At 48.3% G+C, this 20,804-nt stretch overlaps 1 protein-coding gene across 1 annotated transcript in view; it reads left to right on the top strand.

The window, feature by feature from the left end:
- The window catches only part of L3MBTL4 (L3MBTL histone methyl-lysine binding protein 4), a 275,710-nt gene that overhangs the window by 245,647 nt on the left and 9,259 nt on the right, over positions 1 to 20,804 (top strand). Inside the window, exon 13 of the mRNA XM_081802549.1 lies at positions 15,099 to 15,268. Within this exon, the coding sequence (XP_081658675.1) occupies positions 15,099 to 15,268 (170 nt within the window). The remainder of the gene's footprint in view (positions 1 to 15,098; positions 15,269 to 20,804) is intronic.

Here is a 20,804-nt window from a genome sequence, read left to right as displayed (position 1 = left end):
TGCATATTTTTCTCATTTAGTGCTCTGAATATATCCTGCCAGTCCTTTCTGGCCTGCCAGGTCTCTGTGGATAGGTCTGTTGCCAATCTAATGTTTCTACCATTGTAGGTTACAGACCTCTTGTCCCGAGCTGTTTTCAGGATTTTCTCTTTGTCTCTGAGACTTGTAGGTTTTACTATTAGATGTTGGGGTGTTGACCTATTTTTATTGATTTTGAGGGAGTTTCTCTGTATCTCCTGGATTTTGATGCCTGTTTCTTTCCCCGAATTAGGGAAGTTCTCTGCTATAATTTGCTCCATTATACCTTCTGCCCCTCTCTCTCCTTCTTCTTCTTCTGGGATCCCAATTATTCCAATATTGTTTCATCTTATGGTATCACTTATCTCTCGAATTCTGCCCTCGTGATCCAGTAGTTGTTTATCTGTCTTTTTCTCAGCTTCTTTATTCTCTATCATTTATCCTAGCAGTTAAAGCCTCCATTTTTTATTGCATCTCATTAATATTCTTTTTGATTTAGACCTGGTTAGGTTTTAGTTCCTTTATTGTTCCAGAAAAGGTTTCTCTAGTATGTTCCATGCTTTTTTCAAGCCCAGCTAATATCTCTATGATCATCATTCTGAACCCTAGTTCCGACATCTTACTAATGTCTGTATTAATTAGGTCCCTGGCAGTCGGTACTACCTCTTATTCTTTTTTTTGAGGTGAGTTTTTCCATCTTGTCATTTTGTCCAGAGGAGAACAGATGAATGAGAGAACAAAACGCTAACAGGGTAACAACGACCCCAGAAAAATATACACTAAACAAATCAGAAGAGACCTGAAACCGGGGGGAAGAATGGGAAAGAAAGAAAAAAGAAGAAAAAGAAAAGGAAAATAAAAAGAATATGATCAAATATGATCAGGCTGGTGAATAGATCAGTGCCACACACTAGATTTTGGGTGTATTTTGGTCTGTTAGAAGAAACTGCCTCCCAAAATTTTAAAGAAAGAAAAACTTATATATGTACAAAAAGAAGGGTAAATATGATGAAGGGATGGAATATGACTGTAAAGATGAAAATTATAAAAGATTTTATAAAAGGAATTGATAAGATGTTGGTTGAAAAAAGAAATGAGAATTTTAAAAAAAGGGGGGGAAGAGAATGTGATCAGGCAGGAGACTAGAACAAAGCCATACACTAGAGATTTAGGGTATATATTGGTCTGTTAGAAGAAACTGTATCCCAAAATTTTAAAGAGAGACCAACTTTTATATATACCAAAAATAAGGGTAACTACAATGAAGGGATAGAATATGACTCTAAAAATGAAAAATAAAAAAGATTTTTTAAAAAGGGACTGATAAGATGTTGGTTGAAAAGGGAAAAAAATTTTTTTAAAAAAGTTTAAAAAAATTAACTTTGAAAGACCAAAGAATCAGGGGGAAAAGCCATGAATTCTATGTGCATTATTCCCCTAGCGCTGGAGTTCTGCCATTCTCATTGATGGGTAAACTTGGTCTTGGCTGGCTGTTCTCGCTGATTTTCTGGGGGAGGGGCCTATTGCCGTGGTTCCCAAATGTCTTTGCTGGAGGTGGAATTGCCTGCCCTTGCCAAGTCCGGGCTAAGTAATCTGCTTGGGTTTGCTCCCGGGAGCTTTTGTTCCCTGCAAGCTTTCCGTACAGCTTTGGAGGCCAAGAGTGATAATGGCGGCCCCCCAGTCTCCGCCCTGGAGGAGCCAAGAACTCGGGGCCCCACTTCTCAGTGCGCCCCCAGAGAAAAGCAGTCAATCACTCCCGTCTCCCTGGTGTCCAGCCGCACTCCGTGCTCACCTGGCCTGTGACCGAGCATTTCTATCTCTGGCACCCGACCCCGTGTGGAGTCTCCAAACCCAGCAGATCCCTGTGGTGCACACTGGTGCTGCTCCTCCCTGGATCTGCCGCTTGTTGGGTCCCTGCTGGAGGAGCAGTGGCCTGACTGTGCCGCGGATCACAGTTTATGGCAACCCTGAGCTGAGAGCCTGCACCTCGGCTCCGTCTCTGCAGCCGGCTTCCCTGCTCCGATACCTGGGAGCTCTGTCGCACTCAGGCACCCCCAGTCTTCCTGTGACCCCGAGGGTCCTGAGACCACACTGTCCCAGCGAGGGTTCCACCCCACGCTTAGCCACTGGAGCGACATCCCTCAGCGGAGCCGACTTCTAAAATTTCTGATTTTGTGCTCCGAGGCTCTATCACTTGCCAGAAGCAGCCAACGGAGGCCCCCTCCCCCGCCGTCTATCTTCCCAAATATCGCCTCGGATTCGCTTCTCCGCACGTCCTACCTTCCAGAAAGTGATCGCTTTTCTGTTCAGAGAGTTGTTGCTATTCTTTTCTTTGATCTCCTGTTGAGTTTGTAGGTGTTCAGAATGGTTTGATCCCTATCCAGCTGAATTCCTGGGACCATATGAAATTTAGGTCTCCACTCCTCCGCCATCTTGTTCCCTTCTATCCTGGTTACTTTTTAAATCTGCAAAGAACATATTTTTCAGTCTGTATTTTCTAGAGGCATGCCCACTGGCTTTGCACTGGGCATTTTCCATGGTGTCAGGGAGGCTCTATGCAGCCCAGGCTCCTGAATGATTCCGTTGGTGGATCCTCTGGTTCTGTGCTTCCGTGCAGAATTCTGACTGGAGAATGTGAATTGCAGGTGACAGAGACCTGCTTCAGACTAACTGTATGTTCTTGGCTCCTGTGCTAACACATCATCAAGAAATAACCTCCAACTGTGTCCACAGCTCAGTGGACTTGGGAGATCTCTTCTGCACAGCACAAAGAAACCCACCCCACCAAATGAAGAGAGCAGATCACTCAAGGCAGGCACTCAAGGGGCGTGTCGTTGGGAAAATGTGCAATGGGTAGGGCAGCTGGAGCAGGACCAAAATGCAGGGGGGAAAGGGGGGCATAGGTGTTGCTCAGGTGGAAGTTGATGTCTCCATGGGCTGGACTCCCGATTTTCAAAAGAAAGTTGAAATGCAGACTGTAGTGGCGGATCTGGTTCCTTCCTTATCTCTTTGCTTCCTAATTTGTGTTTAACTTGTGCCAGGTACTGGTTCGTGCCAGCTAAATGTTTGGAGTTCTTTTCCTTTCGCTTCTTTCCAACACACAGACACACACGCAAAACGTGAAAACAGTAAAATGTTTCTGTTTTCTTGAGGCTAATAAATTAGAAAAAAATCAGATATATTATCTGTGCATATTGGCATCAAGTGGTGTTTGGGGACGGAAAATAGATGAGTGAACAGAGCAGCTTTTATGTGGCTTAAACCCCAGTTTCTGACATAACTTGAATCATGTAATGAAGAATATGGGGTTATTGCATGTTTTTTTGCTTCTCCAGAACAAGTTGATTTTCTTAAATGCTGGTATAATTTAGTGTTTCTTTTTATACTTCTAATAATTTTGAAGAAAAAGGCTGAAGTCTATAAAATACTAAGCTTACTAATTTCTTCTTATAACTAGGATAGCTAGCCTTAGAATTATTTTCTATTCCGCCTGTGTGTCTTCCAGTCTTCATGGTCCACTGTGCCCTCTGGGACCGGCAGGTGAGCCCGGGCCAAGGAGGGTGAGGACCCAAAGGAGGCGAGGGCGGCTCTTGCCACAGTGCGTAGGAACATTCAGGTGCTCTATGCATACAGGAAAAACTGGGAGCAGGGGCAGGAGGGGCTCACCAGAAAGCTAAGTAGTAGGGAAATATGATGTGGGCTCTAACACGAGACATACTTCACAGACAGCGGCTGCCAGGGATTTCTGCCTCATCTTGGTGTTTACGAGGGAACCAGAACAGGGACCACACAAGCAGCAGCTTCTCCTGGGGGCACCGCTGTGTCTTGCCTCTCTGAAAGCAGGGAATACGTTGGAAATATGTACAACTCCTAAATAAAAGGAACATCCCCTAAGCTGCTTCCTCATTGAATTTGCCCAAAGGGGAAATGTGAAAAGAAACCCACAAACTAATGTGTCAATGTGTTTTCAAGAAAAGAAAGGATCACACGTAAAAGATATGATCAACACCTAAGAGGGGGCACTCAGTGTGGATTCACAAGGGCCAGGCTGGCTTCTGCCAAGTGCCTCCCTCTCCCAGAGCAGGAGGGAGGCGAGGGAAGGTGCTTAGAATAGAAACTGCTGGGCCTTCGGGGCTGTCCCAGGCTGGAAGAGTTCCCCCAGGCCCACTTGCAAAAGAGAACAGCTCATCTCTGTGAACACAGGCTGGCTTCCAAGACACGTAGACCCATCACTTGGACCTCCAAGCGCCCCACGACACAGGCTGATTTCTCTGACTCTGTGACCACATCAGTACCTCCATGAGGGGCGCCCTTGGCACTGCTTTGGAGGGAGCGTCTGTGCCGAGCTCCTTGCCAAGGAAGGATTAGCTTTTCTTGCCAGAGACGGGAAGGGTGAGCAGCTGCACCGAATTCCCCAGCAGAGGCGGCTGGGCCCCTGGGCTCGTGCACTGGGGGTGGCCGACTTCTCCCTTCTGCCAAGCGGAGTGCTCAATCCCTGTCCTTTCCAAGGCTCAGAGTGCTTCTTTGATCAGGTCTACACAGTTTCCAGGTCGAACCCCCAGAAACATGTTTATTTTGAGATAAAAACGACAATACTGCCAAAGATCTGTCTGGAGGTCTGTTGTCTTAGTGATGTAGCGAAAGGCTTTCCTTATTAAAAAAGAGGGAACTTGTCTCCCCTGGCATGATCAGGCCCCACAATCCGTACCTCCCCTAAGTGTCACTTCTGCCTCTCACCCTTTATATGGAGATGCGGAGGCAGTGACACAAAGAACCTACTCTTGAAGGATTGGAGGAAAGAACTGGCCCTCCTGTGGTGGGCTCTGGGGTCAGCATCCCAGCCCTGCCATTGCCTGCTGAATATCTTTTGCCAAGTTCCCTAGGGTGTCTGAGACCCTTGCATTATCTGCAAAAGAGAGCTAATAGCACTGCCCCCATGATGTCTTGTGGAGAAAATAAAACCAGCAGTGAGAGGCAACCAGCAGATGTTTGTCCCCTTGGTTCCCAGCTCGCCCCAAGTCTGGACTGGGGCCAGCAGAGGGCTCTGAAGCCCCCAATGGCTCTGGCAGCTCTGGGGCCCATCCCTTCGGGTACCATTTTGTCATTCTGATTGAGTGCTCCCGGCTGGCAAGCACAGTGCCGTGCCCTGGGCTGACTGGGCTTCACTACGAGCCTGGGAACCATGGAGTCCTCAGGAACTGTTTGACTGGAGGTTTCTCTGAGGTTGGGCACCCATGGACTCCTTGCTCCAGCAGCGTGTCCAGGGCTTAGGAATAGGGCACTGCAGAGAAAAAGGGGGCAAAATCCAATGAGGTGTTCCCTCATGGCACGCACACAGTGGGGAGCCTCAGGCTTTCCATCAGTCAACAGGGATGGTCCTCCCTCCTCAGGATTTCTACCTGCCCTGCTGGTTGTCAACAAACAGCTCTTGAGCACCTGCTCCGTGTCAGGTGTGATGTTAGTATGCTAGGTGGGGGTTGGGGACGCAGAGGGAAATAACAGAGGTGTCTGCCCCCCTGCCCCGAGGTAGGTTGTGTAAGATTTTAAGGTTTATGATGTATTAGTTCACTCGTCTCTCACCACCCTTACATTACTGGAGCTGAGAAACAGTTGAGGGAGTTAGGAACTCAGCACATACACACTGGTCCCATATGCTGCCACCTTAGGGGCCAGTGCCCCCGCCCTGCCCTCAACTCAAATCCATTGGCCTCCTTATGATCCAGCACCACCATCCCCTGCTGGGATTAAGATGCAGTTAAACTGTTCCTCGGGCTCGGTACTATTTTCTTTTGTGCCACACTGACGTGTCTAAACAGGGCAGGGCATTTCAGATTTGCAAATGCCAACTCAAATAGGGTTTGCTCTTCTTATAACTGCATGTGGAGAGCTGGGATAGGAAGTGAACAGGTGGGGGGTGCCCACTGTGAGAAGAGCGACTCCAGATCTTGGTCAAGTTGGCACCAGGGTCCATTCAATTATGGTCTCACGTTTGCAAGTGAAGGGAAATGGTCTTGGAGAGGATAAAAAAAAAAAAACATGCTGAGTGATTGCGTTGTAGTATTCAATCAAAAGGAGTTAATTAATGATGTCTCAAGCTGTATAAAGCAGATATTAGACGAAAAGTTCACTCTTTAGCCATCAAAAAACACGCTGCACTGAAATCTTTTATTGGATGACTAACATATCAAAAGTTAATATGGATTTTCTGCATTTTTGTTAAAATGAAACCAGGGGGTATCTGCTTCTCAAGTATCAAAATTGAGATGTTAGTTAGATTCCATATCACAAACAATTCTCAGCCTTTTTGGTAATGAGTATATTTGGCAAACAAGAGGCCTACAGGATGGAAACTCATTGTTTTCACTGGCACAGAGCACATTAGCATTTGCCACCATGTTGTCTGTCTCTGCAATACACTTCCTCAGAGGGCTCAGCGGTCCCGTCAGGTACCAAGCACCTGTCCTCTGCTGTACCATGTGTCAGATCTGTGCTGCCCGTGGGGATGCAAGGATGAACTGGAAATGACTGCCCTTGAGTTGATACTCCACGAATCAAGACTGCAAATCAAACAGATAATTTCCATATAGGGTAGCAAATGGTGGGGGTCGTGTGGGAGCTGCTCTGAGGAGGCAGGACACCCCCCTGTTGAGGGCTGAGGACAATGAGGAGGCCTGAGGGCCTCCATGTGGGGAACCCTGAGCATCTGGGAACTGATGGATAGACTCCTGGCATTGGAGACCCTTACAAGAGAGTTTGCTATTCTAGGATCAAAAGGAGGAGCTAAAATCCTGCCTCGGGAATAAAAGCTGGCGGCTGAATCCCTTCACAAATGAGGGGACTGAGTCTCACTGTAGGGAGTTAGTATCATGTGCCACTTCCCCAGCTTGTGATATTATTTGCCACTTCCCCAGCTTGTGAAATCACTTGTCCCATCAGGATCAAGTTGTGTTTGGCTGTAAACTGGTCAGAAGGCACCTTTGTGAAGGCAGCAAGGTGAGAAAAGCCGGGCAGGCTGTGTCCCACGGGCCAGCAGGTGAGGGGGTGGGAGGAGCACCCTGAGGACCAGAGGAGATGGGGAAGCTGAAGGAGAAAGGCGCAGCGGAGGGGCCAGGGAAGAGAGAGAGCCGTGCGGGGGAGAAATGGAAGACTACAGTGTCTAGCAGGGGGTGGATAGAGTTTGGGTGCCCACTGAGTAGGAGCTGTGAGGAGATGCTCAGTCAGTAGGGAAGAAGGCCAGCAGTGGGCTGTGGGGCTGGATGCCCGCCCGTAAGGAGTGCTGTTTCTCAGTCTTCGGAGACGCGACAGTGAGGACATGCAGGAGGGGTGTCAAGGGGAAAGGCCAGTGTGGTGGCACGTGCTCAGAGGGAAGGCAGGCCTGGAAGGCCCAGGGACCATGGGCTGGGGCACTGGCTTTTCACTGAGAGAGCAAGGCTGAGGAGGGAAGGTCAGTTAGCTCCGAGCGGAGATGATGAATTATAAAGCCCAAAAGTGGGGTCTCAGAGGAGGCTGGGCTTTTCCATGACAATCAAGGACTCTCAGAAAATGGCAATAAAGGAGTCTAGAAACTTCAAAGCACTGTGTCCATCCTCCCCCCTGGGACCCAGTCACCGGTGAGGAAAGAGAGCAGCTGAGTTACCACAGGCTCCTTGAGAGTTTAGTGATTTGGGGGTGTACACTTCAAGAGAAAGTGGCTCGAAATCTGAGTGGTTCCTAATCTGGTTTTGAAAGCCGCCATTTTTGCATTTGTAGTAAATGAAGACAGTTCCTACTTTCCTGATACATGCATTTCTTCATTCCGTCATTTATTCACCAACTCTGCAGACACTGAGCATCCTCTGTGTGCCAGACCAGTGTACCAGTGTGCAACTCCAGCGTCCCGGCCAGTTAACTGTGGAGCCAAGACTGGAGCTCAGCCAGCCGTCTCCAGCTGCACTCAACCACCCAAGAGGGCTGTCCTTAATCTCCAGTCTCCTGGCTTCCTCCACTCTCAGGGTTGTGGTGGCTGGGGGGTGGGGGTGCAGGCTGCCTGGGCTGCATCGTCATGACAGCAACAGGGCAACACGACAGGTTGTGTTAACTCCAGTCAGCCCCCTGGCCCTCCCTGCACCCGGCACAGATCTGAGAGAAGCCACGACTCAGCACTCCTCCAGACGGCACTGCCCAGTAGAAACACAATGCTAGCTGCTTGTGAGCTAGAAGTTTTCTAGGAGCCACGTATAAAATAACAAAAGAAAAGAGAAAAGTTAATTTGAATGGCATTTTATTTAACCCAATATATCCAAAATAGCATTTCAACATGTAAATCAAGATTTAAAAATGTAAGGGAATATTTTACGTTCTTTTTTTTTTTTTTTTTTTGTAAAAGTCATCAAAATCTACGACACATCGTACACTTACAGCACATCTCAGGTTGCACTGTCCACATAGTCCAGGGCCACGTGTGGCTGCTTTGTGGCCAGTACACAGATCTAGAAGAGGCAGCATTCTTCATTCAACTTCTGATTCTATTAGCCCCCTGGGAAGTCCCTGACAGTCCCTGACATTTCTGTGCTTCATCTTCCACATTCATATAAAATCGATGCAGACGAAGCAGGTTTGTGAGGAGGGAAGATGAAGAACTGCAGTCATAAAGCACTCTGCAGATACCAATGTATGGGTTCTAAATAATAAGGTTACGAAGAAACAGCGTGGTACGGCAAACAAATCACTGCGCTTGTTTTAGTAGGAGTAGAAGTTACAGGTGTGAATCAGCAGTGGGCCAAGTGCCCACTGGAAACTGAACCCGTCAGGTGTGTTCCTGAACACGGATTGTGTGGTTGTCTCGCTGATGCTGTTCGGTCTCCTGGGCTCCTCTTGTTCTGTTTCTTTTTGTTTGGAGGGTCCTGGGGGGTAAAGAAATAGAAATGAGGAGGGACTGAGTGAGTCCAGCCTGATCAAATCTAGAGAAGATAAGGCAGCATAGAAATGACCGCCCCAAGCCTGTAAAGAACAAAGACCTAAAACTAGGGGATCGTGAGAAGAAACAGTTGCCAAGTGCAAAGCCCATTCTGAGCATTTCCGTGCTTCTCCAGCAGAAGCCACTACTGGGGCACAGGGCTGCAAGCAGAGAAAAGCCTCAGGAAGTGCTGGGTACATGGAGGAGAGTCAGTCAGTGATTGTCACGGTATATAGTAAGCGAGAAAAAAATAATTGCATATGGGGACCCATTGACATTTTATTTTTTCATTTCCTCCTCTTTAGAGCAGAGAACACAGTAGAATTGCTACCCCTTTCATTGAAGAGAAGGTTGCTTGTGAAATGGGTCTCTGTAGTTAGTGGGATTAAAAATAACTCGAGGCCCAGCCATGCAGCCTCTGGTTACCATTTATGACTCACTTGCTTCGGTTTTGTTGTGTGCGCCTTTGTGAAGAAACAGCCATATTTTTAAAGAACATTTCCATAAAGGATTTTTTCCCTTTGTGGGAGTAGAGCAGAAGTTGGGAGAACGAGAGGGGCAGAGAAGAAATCAGGGACCTACTTTCATGTTATTTTCAGATGAATTAAAATCCTTGCATCTTGAAATCGTTTATTAGACTTTGTTGAAGTCTGTGGGATGGGGAAGCAGACTGTGCTCGTCCCGTGTCCCACATCTGTCTGACATGACACCCGAGAGGCAGCCCTGGGCCACACAGCCCCCATAGCCAGGCCGTCTGGCTGTCCCCGTGGACTTGGAGAAGAGGGCCTGTGCCCAGCTAGGGTTTTCCCCTTCAGGAGCAGATGGGACTTGCCGTTGAGACTCCTTTTTTTTTTAAAAGATTTTATTTATTTGACAGAGAGAGACACAGCGAGAGAGGGAACACAAGCAGGGGGAGTAGGAGAGGGAGAAGCAGGCTTCCTGCAGAGCAGGGAGCCCGATGGGGGGCTCGATCCCAGGACCCTGGGATCATGACCCGAGCTGAAGGCAGATGCTTAACGACTGAGCCACCCAGGCGCCCCAAGAGACTCCTGTCTCATCAGAGAGTCCGCAGGATTCCATCATCTTATTGCCTCTGCAAGAAAGGTAATGACCTAATGACTATTTATTTCCTCCTCTCTGAGTGCTGCTGAATGGATGCAGATCCATGGCCCAGTCTCCTGGTACTCTAGTTAGGGCCTACCCTACTCTAGAGCTGGACACAGCTGAACGTGCTGGCCGAGGGAACTTGCGAGTGCTCCAAATCTCAAAATACCTTGGCTGCAATCAGTAAACACATCATAATATATTTTTTAAATTCATAAAACCCAAAAGAAACACCCAGTGAGAGAAAAATAGTAGCCAAAGACTTGTTACAACCAAACTGTTCTAGAAACGGCAAACCACTGAGGTGACAAGTATTACATGCTCAGTGTTTTCTGGAAAGGGAAAGACCTCTTAAGTGTAGGGATAGCTTTCTTTATTGTCACTCACACGTTGGTGTTAGAGGCAAAGCCAGGACTGCACATGCATTACATTTTCTGATGCAAAAGGTGCATTTTGATTAATTAAAATATTAAAACCTCTAGTAGGAGGGCTGCTTTCGCAGGCTGAATTTTCTTGGCTGACTTTTAGGGGGGTGGGTAGGAATCATTGCTGCATGAGGCAGTGTCACTGGGGAGCATCCCATATCACTCAGCTGTGTTAGGGGGACACTGGGGCTGGATGCTGGGCCTCGTGGATGAACTACATAAGTCACCCAGTTAGGAAAACCCTTTCTGTCCTGTGTTCATGGTGGGCATCCTTTTCTAATCCAGAAGCCTCTGTTTCCTCAAAGAGCCCCAAGACCAAATGACCTGATCCTTTTCATTTGATAATAGTTTCTGAAGACTGTATATACCTTCATCACAGGCTTCTGCTTTTTAATTTATTAGCAACCATTTAGGGAGTATCTAATATGACATGAGCTGCACTGGGCTTGGTAAAAAGTTAAAATTCGCATTTCATAAAAATGTATGCAGATTTTTAAGTGGATATTTTCAAAAGTCTAATTTTATGCACAGAATTTAAAATGATGCAAATCACCCCACATTTTAAAAGTCTGTCAAGAGCCACATAATTTCCAAGCTGGCAGGCTGAATGCATTTTAGCAGTGTTACTCGGTTCCCACACATTGGCACCAGTGTGCCTGGACAGCGGATGCCCTGGCCGGCAACGGCAGTGGCCACGGATCCCACTTTCCTTTCCTCCCACTAGGACTCTGCACGTGACTTTGGTGACCAAGACACTGTTGTTCCAGGACCACTTGGGTGTGAAAGCTGAACATGGCCCGAAGACGCTGAGTTTCAGTCTGAATTTTAGCTTTCATAGGTTTTAGGCATATCCAGCCATGCTGGCTTTTGAAATTATCTATGTCCAAACATTTGTTACTATTAGAAGTTAAAATATCTTTATATCTTATGTTAAAAAACAAAATCCAACTTTACATTTTAAAGATCTTATTGGCTTTCTTCAGTGATTCGTGAATTGAGCAGCAACCCCTCTAGCAGATAGAAAGGAGCTCCGAGGAGCTGTACAAAGTAGGAGATTTTTGCAGGCAGAAGGGGGCAGAGACAAGCAAAGAGTGGGTTGTTTTGGGTAAGGTCACCTTTGTTTGGGGGATGGCAGGGATCTCTCAGGCAAATTACCTCAGAAATGCTCACCAGGAAATTCCAGACTGACTGGTAGAGATTACATTCCTGGGAGAGGTTGAAACTGTGATTAGGTTAGGTATTAAGTCTTGGTTTGCTGATATGGGGCTGAGCACAAATGACTCCATTTTGAGCTTGTCTCTTTTTTAATACTTGTAACAGTAATGTAATATCTAACATGTTGAACACTTATTATGTACCAGGAGCTGTTCTAATTCTCACAACTCAGTGAGATATAAGTATTATTATTATCCCATTTAAAATACCTTGATACACAGAGTTAAGTCACTCAGCAACTGTGTGGGCACCAGGATTCACAACTAGGCAACCCGATGTGGACCCCACCCTCCATGCCCCATGCCACAGTCCTCTGAGACAAGCCCATCCTAGCATTCTCTCAGTTAGACATGAATATCTCACCCCAAAATCATCAGCTTTGGAAGAAATTGTACCTGGTAAATGGTACAAAGAAGGCAAGCCAACCACCATGAAACATTCTTTAAAATGCATATACTCTCTTTTGTTACTGCTGGAAAATTAGTCTTTGCATGGTGTTAATTTTGAAAATGCATCATCCCTCCACAGACCTCAAGGAACTTATAGTCAAACTTAGAGTAGCACTTACCCTTAATGAGTGGTTACAATATACTGGGGACCACACTATGCCCTTATGCACATTCTCCTTCCCCCCTCCCGCCAGCTCTGGGTGGTACATGTTCTCAACTGCAGTCATATCTTCGAGTTGGCAGACTGGTTTTTCCAATCTCCCTGCTCTCGGACTCCCTCCGTAACGTAACTCATGTCTTTTTGAACTGGAAAACTCAACTTTCTGGCTTCCCATCTCATTTTATAAAGTTGATAATAGAATTATTCGTGCTCAGCATATAACTAGTTCTGGTAAGCATCCCCCAAAACATGGGGTTGTAGGTAAACAGACAAGAGCCCTTATACCCATGAGAACTCAAAGCCAGTGAGGGGACTGGTGACCCAGCACGTTGGTGGTAGACCTTGCCCACCTGCCATGGGAAGACTCACTTTGTCATATAGAACCAATTCTCCATTAAGTTCTGTTCATCCTTCGAGAAATCTGGCTTTCACCTCCCTTCAAACCAGTAGTTTGATTTAATAGGAACACAGTTCACTGAATTCAAAAACCAGAGGCAGCGTAAATCTTCCTGACTTCAGGTGTGCAACACAGCCCGAGCTCCCTACCTGTAGTTGTAACCTGAAGGCCGTCTTGTTAATTGAACTGACCCACGGGTCCCATCTTCCAGGGCCCGGAACCATGAGAAGCGGGGTACTGAGGAACCCCAGTGCTGTTTGGTGCTGGCAAGCACACCTTACACGAATTTCCCAGTGGACCCCTTGGCACCTAAGGCAATTTGCTTCCAGAATTACAGTGTGGAGAATGTTCCTGCTGGGGAGCATAGTAGTTCTTTGACATTTTTAATGCCTTCGGTCTTTATTTGTGAATCACAGAAATCTATTCACCATCACTTCACATCTTTGTACCTCCAAAACAATAAGACTCATTAATTGTGTCCTTTTAGAGTTCTATACAGTTTGGAAATGACACATGATTGATTTACCCAGGGCATGGGTTTGAGATACAGATGTGATTTTTTTTTTTTAAGTCCACGCTATTTCAGCAAAAAGCAACCAACTGATTGATGCAGTGATTCTTTTTCAGAATAAAGCCAGGCTTTGGCTCAGGTCTTAATCCCTCTGCGCACAGAGCGTTAACTCCCTGTTGCCCAGGAGAGCCCTGGGTGACTCTGTGGCCTTGACCACAGACTGGCTCGGGGACGCAGAAGCCCTGGGTGTTCAGGGCTTGTTTTGTGCATGCTCCTTGTCCAACCTGACACCTTCATTAAAGAACATTCACATTTGTAAACATACTGGTTTTGCCAAGAAGGTGTGAAGTTTCGCTTCCGAACCGGCAGCTGTACATACAGTTGGCTGAACTACACAGAGGGAGATAACCTATTTACATACTAAAAAGGTCAGTGTTGGACAGTCAGCATTTAGAGATGAATTTGCTGCTGCTTGCAACTGGAGCATAAGAATTTGGGAGAAGGCCGCAATTTTGTTGTCTCTTTATCTGTGCAGACAGCAAGCATCGGTAAATATGTAGGATGTCTGTGCCGAGCAGGCAGGGTGGTGATGGTTGGGCTTCTTCCTAGTTTGGAACCTCTCTGATTACCAGCACGCATGTGGCTGTGAGACCATGCAAAGTGCAGGTCAGCCTCACCTACTAAAAACTGTAATTAATTGGAAGTAGAAATATTTGCATAATAGCTTTTCCGATTCCGTTAGTAAAACACAGACCATCATAATAGATTTTAAATTAGGTGGCTACTCTTTCCTTAACTTGTCATTTGCAGTGGGAAACGTAGGCTTCTACAAGGCTTAAAACAATTTTTTGTGGTCTTTTCAAAGTATTTTAAATATCAACGCTTTATTTTGCTCATGTGTGTTGAAAGCCTCTTAAAAAAATGACAATACAAAGGCATGAGTTGGGTTTTCTCCGGAATCTTTGTAATGTTTTTGTTCCTTATACGTTCAAAGCAAAATAATTAAGGAATTGAATTGAGATCTCTGGCTCCATCTCAATGTTGGGATATAACATAAGAGTCAAGTCACTCTGGAAGGTGGAAAACCAGGTCCGTAAGCCTGGGGAGAAGTAAGAGGCAGGAGGGCGATCTTACCCCTTGTGGTGACAGCAGCCTTGAGCCAGCAAGCAGCCACTGCCCTCCGTGTCTTAGAACCGGAGCGCATTCAGAGCTCCTGCTCCGAAAAGAGAGTGTCCGCTTAAGAGCGCCTGTGTCGGGACAGTCGCATCTCAGCTGCAGCCTCTTCCCGCAAGTCCCGAGAGGTCATCGTGTTTCCCTGGGAGCTAGCTCAGCAGCTGCCACCCACATTCCCACAGGGACCCTGTGCTGCATTCCACGTTCAGCATCCCCCAGGGGACCTGTGAAGCCAGATGTGGGCCTGGGCTCATTGTGCCTTTGGAGACACACAGAGCAGCTTCCAGGAAGAAGTCGTTCTTTGTGGGCACACACATCCCGGATGGGTCGGTGGCCAATCCACTTAACAGCCGCGTTCTGCAAGGCTCTGTACTTCCTCTGACCTCTGATTTGGGGAGAAAGAAGCCAGTGGCAGTGACAGCCTAGCTCTTGGTTGGCATCAAGCAATGTCTGCTAGAGATTATTTGACCTCACTTCACAAACAGCCGGAGTCATCTGGGCCTTATATAACATCTGTTTCTCAGGACAGCTGCTTTGAAACAGAGCAGTGGCGACGCCTCCTGGCAATGCTGCCAAGCGACCGGAACACCAGGGTCCTCACTGAGTGTGCACCTGTTTTATCCTGGGCCCCCGGGAGGAGGGACTGACCTAGGGGGTGCTCCCTAACTCACCCCGCGCACGTGTGTTTCACTCACCCTGCCTCTCTTCCAGAATATTCTGCTGAGCAGACACAGCAGGCGCTGCACCAGTCCGTCTTCATGTCCTCCGTGTCGGCCCACCCCTTCCGGGACCTTCCCCTCGGCAGGGAGCAGCACTGCAAGCTCCTTCCAGGTGTGGCCAACATCCAGGCCAGCGAGGTGGCCCGATGGACAGTGGATGAGGTGAGCGGGGCTGCTCTGGGGCCCTGGAGGGACCGGGGCCCTGCTGCTGAGAATTCCTCCTAGGCACAGAATCCACAGCATCAAATTTCAGATCCACACTTAAGGGAGAAGGCGGGCCTGATTTTGAGGAAATTAGGACAGCCCAGTTGGTTTTGGCCCCCACTCCCCAGTGGTACCCCAGAGCCACCTCTGCTCTCTGTCACCATCGGCCCAGGGCCAGTTTCAGTGGAGGGGCCCAAGCCTCCGGTCCCACATCACAGATTTACTTTGGGGAAGCATGCATGTATGAGCACCGTAGACTTGCACCCTGGCAGCCCCTGCCCTAAAAGCAGCACCTCGTCTGGGAAGCACCCACCCCCAGGGTGTTCTGTTCTGCAGGGTCCCAGAGGACCCATTTCTTCTCGTTATGGAGCAGCTCTGTGCTGCCATTTGTCCACTGGAAGCCACAGATGATCAGTTAACCTTAGGTTTGTTTTTAAACTGAATTAGATCACAACAGTGCATAAGATGCTGTACACATGGGAAAACAGATCCAACTTTAATATAACCGTGCCTTATAATGTAGGTTTTTAATAAGGATCGGGTAAGTCCCGTTGCTTGCTATAACGCTGTGGAAATGCTTCATATATAGAGCAGTTTTCTTTCAAGGAATACACTCTCTGACCTTTCTTTTAATAAAGGTATTATTTCCACTAGTCAGGCCTTAATTAATTTTTTTAAATGAAGGGAAACCCTGGGTCACTCTGAGGACAAGATAACAGTGGAGCTGGAGTTAAATTAGTTGCAAAAATGTTCAGTGAGCACTTCCTGCAATCAGCTTGACTTAACATTGGTTCAGGCCTTCCTTTCCAGCCCAGGATAAGGAGCAGGTGACAAAGGCCATGCAGAGGCTGGAGGTTCAGGGCAAGCCTGCTCCGTCCACCTCCTCGCCAGCACCTCACAGAATCGGCCTGCAGGATTGCCCTGCCCAGCACTCCTCGTTGGAGCAGCAGGGGCTGATACCTTTCCCTCAGCACACGCCGCGGCCCCACCTCTCCTTCCACTCTTTCCAGATTATCCTAGAGTCCTGGTAACAGAGTGCTGGCTCAATATGCCAGCCGGCGATGACTAAATGTGATCCTGTTCCTTAAAGAGTATGCAGGGTCTGCCCCCTGCCCCTTGCCGATGAATTTTGACCGGTTTACAAAGCATGCAGAGGTTTCATGACCAAGCCAACTGAACTAAGACCGAGTGTGTCTGTGGTCCAATCATGTATGGCTTTGGCCTTGTAACAGCACTGCCCATAATGGGGACCTCAGTGGCAATCATCCATCCTGACTTTCAAGCCATTCACTCAAGGTTCTACCAACTTTCAAGTTAGACTGACGGTGGCTTCTCTTCCCTTGCGTCGTCACTGTCGTGCTTAGAAAGATGTCTTAGAGAAGGCAGCCACCTGCGTCCAGCCCCAGCCCTGTGTGCACAGAGCAGCTGAACATGGTAGAGACACAGAGCTCTGGGTGTGTCTCTGCCTACCTCAACACAATCCCTGGCTCCCCAGACAAAGTCCTTGGCATGCCTTAGGACCTGCATGGGCAGCCACCCCTACCTTTCCAGCCCTGCCTCCCACCATGCCCCCAGTGGGCCTCCCACCCTGTGTCCCTGCATGGGCTTCTCACACTGGTGCAGCTGCTACCCCTGCTACCTGTGGCCACTCCCGGCCATCAGCATGGTGCTCCCCTCCTGCAGGAGCCTCTCCGTGCTCCCATCTCCTCAGAGACTTTTTTGTCACTGACCTGCACTCACTTGTCTGCCCCTCACCAGATGAGTAGAGACCTTATTTCATTCACTTGGCACGTCTCCGGAGAACTTCTCACTACACCCGGCACTTAGCGGATAACCCAGTGATGTTTGTTGAATGAATGTTGCATGACAAGGGCATCATGAGCTGCTGGATATTGAAACAAAAGCGGAACACATCCAAGCAGAGAAAGGAAGGGCAGCCATTCCAGTCAAAGGGGAAAATGGAAGGTTGCCTGCAAGTGAGTATGACTTATACACGGATGGCAGATGTACGGCACGTCCTGTGCTAACATTGATTATGACAGTGAACACTATTAATATACTGGGAGTAAGGGAAGTAGTCTTTTATTTTGCCCATTTTACAGTTAGGGAAGTTGAGGCACCTAGAGACTAAGTCAGGGCCCCACAGGGCCCCACAGGCAGAGCCAGGTCCTGAGCTGACGTCTTACCCGCCAAGCACCCTGCGGACGTGGGGCACATACAGGAGTATGTGGATGGGGAAGGTGCGCCGGGTGTGAGGCAGGACGCTCGCTGGCCTGCGTGCCCGTCAGTCGGCAGCATGAGCCACAGGAGGGGCTCACGCAGAAAGTCATCTGTAGAGATGGTGCTTCAGGGGCATGACATGAGAGTGGCACCCATCTGCAGGAGTACGTGTGAGAAGAGGTGGAGGAGAGGGACCAACCAGGGAGCACCGCCCAGGGAACCCCAACACACTCCTGGTGTGGAATCATCCGGGTCTGCACTTGGCAGAAGAACTGCCCGAAGTCAGCAGACATTTTCAAGTTGAAAGCAAGAACACAACACAGTGAAACAGATCAGATCCTGAACGTGAAGAAGTGAAATGAGCCAAACATGACTCCATGCGTAGTCTCAGCACCACACAGTTTAGGACCCGGGATGACATATGCGGGCTAGAGAGTTCATCTGCAAGAATGGGAAAGTAGTGGTGCCACCAAACGAAATGAAACTTTGGGGGCAAGAATCCAGTTGGGGGCAGGGGGAGAAGATGGTGAATTTCATATGGGACATCTTAAGGGAGAAGTCCCTGTGGATGACATCACAGCAGTATATGTACAACACCTATTCCCGGGGTGGAAATATCGCATGAGGCCTCACTAATGGATGGGGGCGCTGAGTGAGCCTTTACCAAGGTCACAGTTGTCCAAGGAGAGCCGCCGAGGACGGAGGTCAGAGGGGACCGCAGTCGGAGAGAGAGTCCACAACAGAGAAGTGTCAATGGGAGGCAGGTGGCGAGTGTCCCGTTCAACAGGGCACACACCAGATGTATCTCAGGGCTCCTGGCTGGGGCTGCGGAACTAGGCCTCCAGGGATTTGGAAAAAATGTGGACAATATGTGTATTCCTTGTCCTTAAGAGGAGGACCAGAGCTTTTATTAATGTCTCAAGAGGACCATCGTCCAAAGAGAACAGAACCTCTGTTTTCGGAACACTAAGTAGTGAATGGGAAGTTTAGGGGACCTCTGATCTGGCGAGTCCCAAGTCTGGCACTGCAGGAAGTGAGGGCTTGGAGGGTGACAAAAGGCAGTGGTGGTCACGCCGCAAGTCTCACTGGGACAGGGACTGACTCACTGTGGGGGACACCAAGGGTGCCATCAAGGACTATTAGGAGGCCAAGGTCACAGTCCCTGAGTTCTCTGTAGTGGATACACATGGAACAGCCCTTTATTGCTGAAAGAGGCCTTAGAATTTTCTAGATTTAAAATTAAACCATCATCCCTGAGGCTGTCTTCATAAAGTGTGCCTGTCATGATGCTTCCATAACCGTGACTTCCCTCAAGGATGCATTCCAGAGAAAGTTTGACTTACTCCGTCATGTTTAATATATCATAGCCTTGAAATCTCCCTAACTAGGTGCCCTTGAGGACAAGGAGCATGTCCTAAATTTCCTTCTGTATTCTCACACTCTCGTAGCACGTTTCCTGGAACCAGCATAGGCCCCTCAGGAAGAATCTTGGATGGGGTGAGAGTGTGGGCTTTGTGGTGACTCTATTTGTATCTTTGAAGATAAGGCAGCCCTCAGATGGGGGTTGCTTAGGGGGCATTGCAGTGAGTACCAACAATAGAGTTTGTGACTATTGGATTTTTTAGATGCCACATTAAAAATGGGAATAGGGCAGCAAGGATTTGAAAAGGCAGTGCAGGGCAAGAGGAGACCAAGGTGGGGGGGGTAGGGGGTGCTGTTCTTTTGTGTTTTGTTCTCATTAGGCAAAGTATTGGAGAGAGGAACCACGGGAGCCCAAGACAGGATACATTGAAAATGGACTTGTGTATCCTTGTGTTAAGTGCCATTCAGGGAGGCTCAAGGCAGGAGTCTTGTCTGCGCCAGAAGATGAAGAGCAAGAACGTTTCCTTTTGTCTGCTATCCTGGCCTGGGAGGGAGACCTCCTCTCTGCATTCTGTTACCTGCGAAGAGAAGCCAGCCCAGGACCATTGTAACGTCGCCCAGAGCGTGGGAGCGGCCTTCTCGCTCCTTCAGCGCTCTGGCTGTTTCTATTAGCGCGGTGTTTTTCAAAGCACAGGCAGGCTGTGAAGTCAATTTCATGGTTCTAGAGAGAAAGACAAGATGAGAGGAAAGACCATAACTGTAGTAAGGGTTATTATTTTGTGAAACCTTTGTTAGAAGTCTGTGGGTATGTGCAACACTCTAGTTCCGGTCAGTGTGAAGTGTGTTTCGTACTCTGGGCCGTGGAAATGGTCTATAAAGGAGTATAAGCACTTAAGAGTAGGAACTAAAATATTTTTCTGTCTCTTTCCGTATCTTGCCCAGAGCAGGTGTCTGACAGATGTGTGAGTGAATAAATGGGGAGGTGGGTTTTATGCAGCACCCTCCCGCCCGCGGGTGTGTGCGGGCACGTGAGGGCAGGAGGTGACGTGTTGTGCGCACCTTACAGCCATGTGGCTTGTGTATGCTCAGGGCACAGAGGGGTGCTTTTACTCCTTACAGTCAAAAATGCTTTTTAAAGCAGCACATATAAATCGCCATAGCCTCAACCAAGTGCTCCCTAAACGTCCATTAACTTTAAAAGATGGCAGTCGCTTTAAAAGCAATCTTTACACAGGAGGGAGTGTTCTGAAAAATTCGGGATACTGCTAACTAAGCACAGCAGCCTTATACAAGTGGGCCCTTAAAAAAGGGCAAATAGCAAATTCCACTGTTAAAAAATGAGACCCAGGCTGGAAAGACGGCCCCCAGTGGACTTGGAGCCAGTGCAATCCGACACACAGCTCCCGGCTCAGCAAGATCGAGAACACGACCGTTCCGAAAGATTTAAGGGAGCAAGCGCTCCACGGGAGGAAACAGGCCTGTGGAGCTCCGAGAGGATGCCAGGAAAAGTAGGTCGCTGGAGGAGGTAGGTTGGGGAAAGTAACGGGCTCATCCGAGAGCTGGTGCAGGGTCATCTTTCTTAGTCCTCCCGAAGTGCTGTGTCATCCCCAGGATTAACCTACTCAGTGTCCTTCCAGGACAAAGCTAGGGCTTTAGCTGTGGGACACTCCGCTCCTGAGAACTTGGGGAACCCCGCGCAAGGCAGCCTCCCCACAGGTGTGCGCTGGGAGCCAAGGCGGAGGTTGGCCCCCCCAGGCCCCAACAGCAGCGCCATCACCTTAGACAAGCAGACGCGTCCACAGAGCCATCTTGGGTGCGGGCAAACAGACGGTACCTTCCTGGTTCAGAGTCATTCCCATTTACCACAGACTTGAAGAGGTAGACAGATTTTTTTTTTCTTTTTTTTTTTTTT

Source organism: Leptonychotes weddellii, chromosome 13 (genome assembly GCF_054177405.1).
Source record: "Leptonychotes weddellii isolate Sample4059 chromosome 13, ASM5417740v2, whole genome shotgun sequence".
Classification (NCBI taxonomy): domain Eukaryota; kingdom Metazoa; phylum Chordata; class Mammalia; order Carnivora; family Phocidae; genus Leptonychotes; species Leptonychotes weddellii.
The sequence above is the reverse complement of the archived record's forward strand: the minus strand, read 5'-3'. Positions and strand labels throughout refer to the sequence as shown.